The 9,316-nt window shown below is 40.4% G+C and overlaps 2 protein-coding genes across 3 annotated transcripts; both read right to left on the bottom strand.

The window, feature by feature from the left end:
* Positions 1-120: 120 nt before the first annotated feature.
* On the bottom strand, positions 121-7,174 carry LOC111803879 (villin-2). 2 transcript variants are annotated; one of them, XM_023688483.2, is made up of 21 exons: positions 6,905-7,166; positions 5,372-5,522; positions 5,099-5,198; positions 4,906-4,974; positions 4,495-4,731; positions 4,233-4,410; positions 4,006-4,138; positions 3,717-3,876; positions 3,479-3,629; positions 3,296-3,396; positions 3,047-3,205; positions 2,904-2,972; positions 2,766-2,834; positions 2,425-2,691; positions 2,198-2,345; positions 2,094-2,104; positions 1,743-2,009; positions 1,218-1,280; positions 899-1,142; positions 619-824; positions 121-534 (listed from the first exon to the last, which is right to left on the bottom strand). In XM_023688483.2, the coding sequence occupies exons 2-21, from the start codon at positions 5,425-5,427 to the stop codon at positions 421-423; spliced, it is 2,802 nt and encodes a 933-aa protein (XP_023544251.2). In that variant the 5' UTR covers positions 5,428-5,522; positions 6,905-7,166; the 3' UTR covers positions 121-420. The 2 variants fall into 2 exon arrangements, with proteins under 2 accessions (XP_023544251.2, XP_023544250.2); XM_023688482.2 differs by having other exon boundaries at positions 899-1,280; positions 6,905-7,174.
* A 1,021-nt stretch (positions 7,175-8,195) lies between these two features.
* On the bottom strand, positions 8,196-9,065 carry LOC111803881 (DTW domain-containing protein). Its single transcript, XM_023688485.2, has one exon. It carries the CDS (start codon positions 9,063-9,065, stop codon positions 8,289-8,291), a length of 777 nt encoding a protein of 258 aa, XP_023544253.1. The 3' UTR covers positions 8,196-8,288.
* Positions 9,066-9,316: the final 251 nt, after the last annotated feature.

Genomic DNA, 9,316 nt, shown 5'->3' with positions numbered 1-9,316 from the left:
ATTCCTAAGCATTTTAAACAAAATCTTCAACCAAACGACCCTAAAAGATAGCGTTTTCCACTCTCCATAGAGAACGGGCTCAGCTTAAATTTATCGTACTCGAGTAGTTAACCGGAACACTTAGCAGAAAAACAAAATTTCATTTCTTTCTGCCAAAATAAGAAGATCAAAAGGCTCAAATGACCTCAAAACAAAACAAAGAATAATCAACAAAAGAATTGAACAGCCAATGCAGGGAAGGGAACAAAAAGAACAAGGAAAAACAAAGAACAAACAAAAAAACCACTCATCACCCTGAATCACAACCAATAAAACAACCAAATTCTAAACAAAATTGCAAGAACCAGCCATGATGCCTTTAAACTCACACAACGCCGAGTCTCGAACATGGATGTCGGAGTTCGAATGTACGTTCATTCTCTAAAACAGATCGAACTTCTTCTTCTGCATGTTTTGCTTCCATTTAGGCAGCTTACTGAATGCTTCTTTCGTTACGCCGAATATCGTCTCGAACTCTTCCGGAGAAAGATACTCCTGAGAAGAAATCAGCAAGACATTGAATGAACCACTAATCAAACCATCATAAAACCTGAAAATTTTTAACGATGTCGAACTAACCTCTCTTCGTTTGAAGTCGATTCCAGTCACCGGATTCTCCGACTTCGCTTTTAGTTGATCATAAGTGTACGTGCCAACAACAGGTTCAGCATTATCTTCCTGTCCCCCGTCGTTTTCGAATGAAGGCGAAAAAGTCCCTCCGTCCTTGTCTTCATCATCTTTACCATCCTCCTTTTCGGCTTGGAAATTGTCATCCTCTCCTTTCCCTGTCATTACCCAATTATGTCGTCGGTATGAAAACGATGGATATCTATCTATAAGTCGAACGAGGCTCGCTTACCCTCATCTGGGTGTGGACTGCGATTCTGTGGGGCAGGAGGAGAATCAGAGCCTTGCTTCTTTTCAGCTGTAAGAACATTAGAAAGTGCAGCTACAGCAGCTGCCCTTTGTGAGCCTCCGCCTTGACTACGGCCCGACGACCTTGTAGCAACAGGTTTCGGCTCAGAGGATGAATTAAATGCAGAGTTTAAAGCAGCTAAAGCTTCACTTCTTTGCCTAGGTCCTCCTGATGCGTTAGTTTTATCCTGCAATAGTAATATGTTTGACGTTTGCAAATTCATCGATCCAGAAAAAAGCCTGCTCGAGCGTTGAGCGTTTACCTCCGCAGCGTTGCCAATTCCAAACAACAGAGAAACCTTCTTCTGGAACGAGTTACCTTGAGTCTACATAGACGAAGATAATTCAAAGGTTAACAACGGAGTAAACTGACCCTTAGTGTAACAGCTCAAGCCCACCGCTAGCAGATTAGGGAGAGGTTTCCACACCCTCGTAAGGAATACGTCACTCCTCAATCCAACCGATGTGAGATTTCACAATCTACCCACTTGGGGGCCCAACGTCCTCGCTAGCACACGCTCAGTTTCTAGCTTTGAGACCATTTGTAACAGCCCAAACCCACCGCTGATATTGTTTGCTTTGGCCCGATACTAGGTTGAAGTTTCCACACCCTTATAAGGAATGCTTCGTTTCCCTCTCCAACCGAGGTGGGGTCTGACAGTAACCAAGTTTTTTTCACGAGAGAAGCATCTAACCAAGTTTTCACCCATCGAAGAAATTTTTTTGACGAAACATTAGAAGAAATAAGAAGTATACTGAGAAACGGAAAGCAAAATGGCAGCACATACGATAGCTTTCGTATTATCCCATGAAAAATACGTCGTGAAGAACGTCGGTTCGGTTCCCTCAGTGACTTTGTAGAGTGGTACTTGTGGGGGCAAACCCTCCAGAGATGCAGCCAATTCTATGTAACTCTGCCCAATTTCAAAGGCGTTTTGCTTTTCTTTCGCGTCGACCAACTGACCGATCCATACGAACACTTCCGCATGTGTATCGAGAATCAACACATCCTCCGTCAAGAGATCATCTTGAGAGAAGTTGAAAACCTCCTGTACCTGCAGAAACTCATAAACAAGAATAACTACAAAACGCTTAAGCATCCAAACCGAAACATAAAGACAGTCCAGTCCAAAGCTCACCTGAAATCGTCCTGAAACATCGGTCAAAGGAAATCGATATCAATATAAGAACTAATTAGGTACACGGTAGAGAAGAACGTATTATCATTATAAAGAACTGTCACCTTTATTCGATGAAATCGTGTATAGATGCGGGTCTCGGACGATATCTTGAGCTGCTTTTTTGCTCGTATAATTTTGTTTTCCGCCAAGAGCCGACCAGAAAATTGAACTTTCGGTACCTTCTTTAGCGTGTTTCAAAGTAACGCCCGGCTATAACGTAAATAGGAAGGATATAGTTAGCCAATTGTACAGAAATCGAACAAACGTCTGCACAGCACGAGCTGCAAACCTTTAAAAACTCGGCAACTTTCACAGCGGATTGCTGCAGCTCGAACGGACATTGACTTCCGTGCCATATGAACAAAGAAGACGTCGTTTGCAGGACAAAAGAATGGCCCGAGTCCAATGATGTTGCCACATGATCAACTTGCTCTGCTTTATTGTTGTGGACAGAAGTTCCAGAAATCTCAATGAGAGAAATATTATCTGCACTATATGTTTCATCCGCCAAGCCCTTCTCTGCTATCCATTTCTTGTAGCCAGCACTAACACCGCCCTAAAGAGCGTATCGGTTAAAAAACCCGAACTCGTAAACCCGGATTCTAACACGAACTGTTTAAAGCTACGTACCTTGAAGAACACCAAAGGCTGGAAAAGTGCAACGAACTGTGGCGGTTCTTTACCCTGAAAAACTCGACCCTACCGAAGTACCAATATAACATGTCAACGACGATAACATAATCCTGATCTAGAAAAGCGATTCAGTACCTGAACTGGTTTCCCCTTAAGCGCGTTCGACATCGAACTTGCTAGCCGAGCAGCTGTTGTTTGGTCGTCCTGACATTGAACAACATGTTAGGCAATGATTAGTACCGCCCAACCATTTTTTTCGGCACGTGGCTAGAGCTTACCTCGACGCTATCCTTTCCGTACCAAGTGTACAAAAGATAATCTTCCTTCCTCTCACCGGAGTGGTAAGCGTAAAGAATAATATAACAGTCTCCGCTATAGAATTTACCGACGTCCTCTGAAGCCACTGGAGTTTTGGTGTCCTCATTGACGTACCATACCTACATAACGAAGCACGAGAAAGAAAAGTAATGACCGAATTCAGGTAGTTATCCTCAAAATTAACGTGAAAAAGTAAGCTCGGACTAAACCTCCATCTTTCCACCGCCCTCCAGCAACGGAGGTACGTCCTCATTTGCTTGTGTACTTTTCGACATCCCCTTAATACCAACGCCTTGCTGCTTCAATAAAGCTAGCAGAAATTTGAGTACCAGAATGAATAAGTCGAGCCCGAAGTACATTAGGTACACTTTTAAGTCACAAATGACACGTACCTGCTACCTTTCCTCGTCCTTCCTCAGCTCCAGAAGCTGCAGATCCGGCTGGCCAGGAACCGAAATTGGATTTGAAAGAATGCGTCTCGTAACCTTGAATAAGTCGTGTTATTTGTACCGACCTCGGCCTCTTTTGATTAGTAACGAATTCCTAAGTACAGATACCGAAGAACATATACATTTAGATCCAAATTTAGTGGAATATACTATCTCGGATGCTATACTGCTACTCGAATACCTCAGCAACTTGGTTCGCCATTTTTCTTTCCTCGACTTGGGTTATCCGTCCAACCCAAACGTATACCGAAGAACCACAGTCGAGTAGATAGCATTTGTTATTTTCTAACAATGATCTGGAAAGTTCACCTTGAATGATACTCGTTTTGCCATCAGCTATGCTGCATGCGTCCGAAAACTAAATGAGTAGCGTGTCGAGTTTGTTTTTTCAGAATAATACCGATAATGAAGCATATGATATTCTCATAAAACATGTTAGATTCGAGATTATTTTGTCTAATGTCTTGTACCTATAGAGTTTAGGAGGTGTGGCTTCTGCAACCACGTCATCGTCCGTGCTAGCCTTCTTTCCGATAGGTGCAAAACCACCAAAGAGGACCCAGAACTCCCCGGAGTCCGACTCGGTATCCAACTTCCCGTCATCTAAAACAGCAAACAAAATTACACGATTAAGAAACTAAGGAGGAACTTAAAAAACGTCGACGTGTTTCTTTAGACGAGTGAGAAGTTTGCATACCCACTATTGCAACATCACACACTCCCTGGTGATACTTTTCCTTCAAATATTGAACCACTTCCAAGGCCTTGGCTCTTTCCTGGATATTGGAATTAGCACCATTGAACTGATATATTTTGTCTTCGGTGTCGAGGATGAACACGTCGTCGTGATTAAGAGAAGACCGTGCAAAAGGAACCTGCATTATCGAAATGAAATTTTGATCACAGAGAAATAACGAACTCAAAAATATATGAGAGTTCATATGAATCGAATCCCGTGCCTGTTTCATCTTAACGACTCGTCTTCCTTTGCAGGTATATAACCGCGTTTCAAATTCTTCCTCCTCGTATTTTCTAAATCCAGATGCAACACCTCCTTCGAGCGGAATTATACACGGTTTGAAGTATGATAAAAATTTGTCGGATTCGTGGCCTTGAAGCTCTCTGTGCTGCACTGCACGTCCGCCGAGAGCTGCATCTAACTCAACAGATTTTATCGCAGCAGTCCCGGATTCATCCTACGTGAAAAGGTCGAGAAATTTAGGAATTAATCTTTTAAAACGAAAAGAAAATGCAAAGCAAGGTTTCTTGAGGATTCATATGACAATTTTGGTCCCCTCAAATCGACATCAACAAAGATCGAGTGATTTTAAACAAACAAAACTTCATCGAGACGAGACGAGAAAAAACACCTGACTTGTATCTCTTCCAATCCAGAAATGTATATCAAACAAGAACGAGGCACTTTTGTTTTGTGTCGTCTGCAATAGGAAATGTTCGTTAAAAATACAGTCCACGAAAGAGACGATATCATAGCCAAGTGTATTCAAAAGACGTTTCAAATAGATACTAAACGGTACTAATAGTAAATAAGTCGAAAGCAACCTGCAATATTATGTAGCTATCCCCCATATAGAACTTTCCATAATCGGACTTTGGCAACGGAACAGGCTGAAAATTCTCAATTCGCCAAATGTCGGTGCCACTAAAAGATGTCAAGTTCAACATGTAACACCAGAATCAGCGTGTTCGATATCGACATTAAAGAAGCAAGTCTAAATAAGATGCATAAACGATCAATAAAATGATCTTAAACTGTTCGGTATATAATGAACGTAAACTCGAAACAATGCTTAACGCTGATAGAACGAAGGATACACTTTCTGGCCTACTCCTTGGAAAGCGGGATCCGAAACCTTTGTTGGGCCAGACATGTTTTAGTTCCTTCCTTATAATTGGATATAGTAACAAAGATTTGGTGATAGAATCTTAAACAGCCTTATCTCTCATCCAAAGATGCCACAAAGCCCTGTAGGAGAGAAAGTACGAACTCAAAATTGCATATCGTTTAAGCATTCATAACTTTGAAAAAGATAAGAACATGTGTTTCATGGATGCGTCCGATAATTTGGCCGTGGAACATGGGAAATACTAGGCATGCACGTGAACTTACTTAACCCTGAGATGCCGAAGGCAACTACACCGGACTGCAGCCGAATTATACAAATGTTATAGAATACACACAGTCATTCAAGTTACTCGTGCCACTATTCACGAAACCAAAGGTAAGGTACGAGTGTCTATCCTAAGGTGAACAAATATCATACCATTTTGAAAGAGATACGTTGTCCTAACAAATGGTTTAGAGTCATGCCATAAATTTAGTCATGTTCGTAAAATCTTCAGGTGTTGAGAAAAGAGGCGGTGAGACTCAATAACATAGTCAGGTAGAGATCTGTGATTGACCTCTATCAGAAAGGCGATATGCTCCAAAACGGAAGGAGTTAACCTCAATACGAGCTACATGGGTCCACGACTATTTGAGACTCGATGGAAATGCAACCGAAGTCTCACATTGGCAAGACATACATAAGTGATCGAACTTCCTCCCAATGGACAATATCACTTCTAGGAAATGTGGAGAGGTCTCTTATCCACGAGTGGTTATTAGAGGCATGCCCTGATCTTAGTCACGTCTATAAAATTCCCGAGAACAATATGCCTCAATACACATTGCATACGCTCTATGAATAACAAAAAGTGCTCTATAACATCCTCAAATGGTTAGGCCGACGTAATCACGTAGAGATCCACGGTTGAAAGAGGCAGAAAAAAAGCCATCAAGTTGCCTTAAGAGTAGTGTATTAAGTTTTCATTCTTCCAACACTATAGATGTCTTTATACAACCAACTACACAAAATCATATTACATTCCATGAAAAGTAAAGATGGATGAACATTATTCGATCAATTCGCAACCGTATTGTGGCGATTTCAATCAAATAACGTTTAATCATTACAGATTAAGGAAAAGGGAACAAAGATTACAGACAGCAATGTCCCAAAGCTGAAACCAAAGCTGAAAAGAACATCAAACACAAAAGGGAACAAAAAGATGACAGACAGCAATGTCCCAAGCTGAAAAGAACATCAAACACAAAAGGGAACAAAGAACAGCTATCAGATTCATTTCAAAAGGGCTCCAAAAAACACAAAGATCCCATCACATAAACACATAAGACTAAAGCTCCAATCCATTTGCAATACGAAACAATGCCAAAAGGGTAAGAAATGATCATGATCAGCACCAAAAAACAACAATGTTAATCAAGAACAATATCAAATCAGGAAGAGATTCAAAAGGGAAATGGAAATGATCGATGAAATGGGGCAAATAAATTCATCTGAATACCTGAAATTCCTGAACTAATATCAATTCTGGCGAGAATGAGGTAGAGAAGTAGGCCAAAAAGACAAGAACAGAGGAGAAAATGAGAGAATTATTACTTTATTTGGGTGAGGGTCCAAAAGAAATGGTAAGTTGAGAAGAACAGGAAGCGCAATGGGTATGAATAAATTATGAAGGGGAAGGAGGAGATTGTGGATAATGATGGTGAGAGAGTGGTAAGAGAGAAAGCCCAGAAAATTTGGGAGGGACAGTGGCTATTTAAGGCAAAGAACAGGTGACGTGGCCACCTGAAATGTTGGGTCGCTCTTGCTCCCTCATGGAACGCAATATTACTCTCTCTCAAATTAAAATATGGCCTCAAATTTTCCCTTTTTTTTTTCTTTTTTTTTTTTTAAATAAACGTGAAAATGGTTTTTTAAATTTTGCAAATTAAATTATAAATATTTTAACTTTCAATTGTGTATTTAATAAATTTCTAAACGTTCAATTTAATTAATTAATTATTTTAATACGAACATTATGAGTGTATGTAATTCAGGTGGTTACCTTATTTTATCATTAACTAACCATTTTAGCCACGAGTATACGAGTGTATTTAAGTCATATAGATTAAAGATGTCAAAAGCTATATAAAGCGTTTGTTTTTGTCTGTAGACATCAATTAGCTTTGTTGAGAGTTAAGTTTTACATTTTTTTGCAAATGCTTATGTTTTATAAATTATAAGCTAGAGTCATTCAAGTGGTACTAATCAAATCTCGAGTACGTGGGAGTTTAAAAACAAGTTTTTCTGCCCAAAATTTTTCACGTTGATTTCTTATAATTTTTTGGGTTTTGGAATAATTTAAATTTGAAAACTTTGTTCTTTAAGGTTATTAAATCGAATTTCCGAAGCTACATAACAGTTAAAGTATATTTGGACTGAATTTTGAATGCTTAAACAGTATGAACTAAAATCTTTGAATTTGTATTTAAAACATAGTGACCAGTCGTCGACCATCATCGGTGGTTGGAGTAGCCGTCGGGTTGGGAGGTAACGATTGTGGCCAGTGGCGCGATGACAATGGCAGCAACAAACAACAGTGGTGGCTACTTGCCGTGAGTGGATGACACGAAGAAGTGTGAGAATATTTTGGTCATTTTCATATAAAAATACTTTTTATTTAAAATACAAAATTGAAAATTAAATCAAGCTAGACCAAAATTCTATAAATGAATAAATTAACATGTTTTATTTTATCTATGTATTTTAAATAAATAAATAAATTGTACAAAAATTAATAATAAACTAATTAATATCGAAAGTGATTAATATTAAATAAAAAGAAATATAGAGACAAAAATGGAATAAAACTAAAATTAAGGGACTAAAATGATAATGTTAAAGATTCATCTAATTTCATCTTCCCTTTCGCTCTTGTTCTTCATCTTCTTCTTCGTCTTCAGCAATTTGGGCCTAGGGTTCATGGGCTTCAGGAACCCAGCCTGTAACCTAACCATTTCCCTCAAAACTCCGATCAATCTCACCTCAATCTCCGCCCCATCCGCTTCCATCACTCTCAAGCATCTCGCCACCGCCTCCATCGTGCTAACGCAACCGCCGTGCGGCTCCTTCCTCAGAATCAACTCCGAATCAAAAATGCTTCCGCCATCGACGCTCTCGTCAAAATCCAAGCAAATTCTCCTCGCGAATCTCGATAGAAACTCCTCGCTCGATCGCACCATCTCCTTCGCGTGCTTCCATGTTCCGTCGAACGCTATCAGAACCAGATTGGAATCCGGCGAGGATGAGGAGGTTAGGTCGAGTTCTGAGATGTTGATTGGCGGCGAGGAGTGAGGCGTCGGCGGGAAGAGGTAGACGGCGGTAGGCGATCGGTCGAGGAGATCGGAGAGGCCGGGTTTGAGGCGGCGATTGACGATGGTGGTTGCGTTTAAGAGGCATTTGGTGAGGATTGGGGTTGTGGAGAGCTTGTGTTGCGCCTCGTGAGGATGTTGAAGGATAATGATTTGTGTTTTGGTTGCGATTGGTGGTGATGGAAGGAATTTGCATAGGCAGACTGGTTGGGGACGGGTGCAATTAGGGCAAATTGACCGCCGTGCGGGCGGTGAGGACGCGGCGGAGGAATATCCGGCGGCGGAGTTGTGGTGGTGGTTTGTTGGCTCCATGGCCTATGATACTTGAGGAAACGATGTCGTTCGTGCCTTTGCAAGGACCCTTCAAGATTAATAGATTTTTCGAACGTTACATTTAAAGATTTAAAGACAAATAATGGATAAAATATTTGTTATGAATTGACATCTTGAACACACGTGAATTTGTTCATATAATCTCAAGAAAAAAAGTTTAAAAGGTTGAGTTGGGTTTAAAAGGATTTTGAGTTTGAGTTGGATTCGTTTGTTGAACTCGATCTGGTTTG

This window comes from Cucurbita pepo, chromosome 10 (assembly GCF_057944985.1).
Source record: "Cucurbita pepo subsp. pepo isolate OVF chromosome 10, ASM5794498v1, whole genome shotgun sequence".
Lineage (NCBI taxonomy): Eukaryota > Viridiplantae > Streptophyta > Magnoliopsida > Cucurbitales > Cucurbitaceae > Cucurbita > Cucurbita pepo.
The sequence above is the reverse complement of the archived record's forward strand: the minus strand, read 5'-3'. Positions and strand labels throughout refer to the sequence as shown.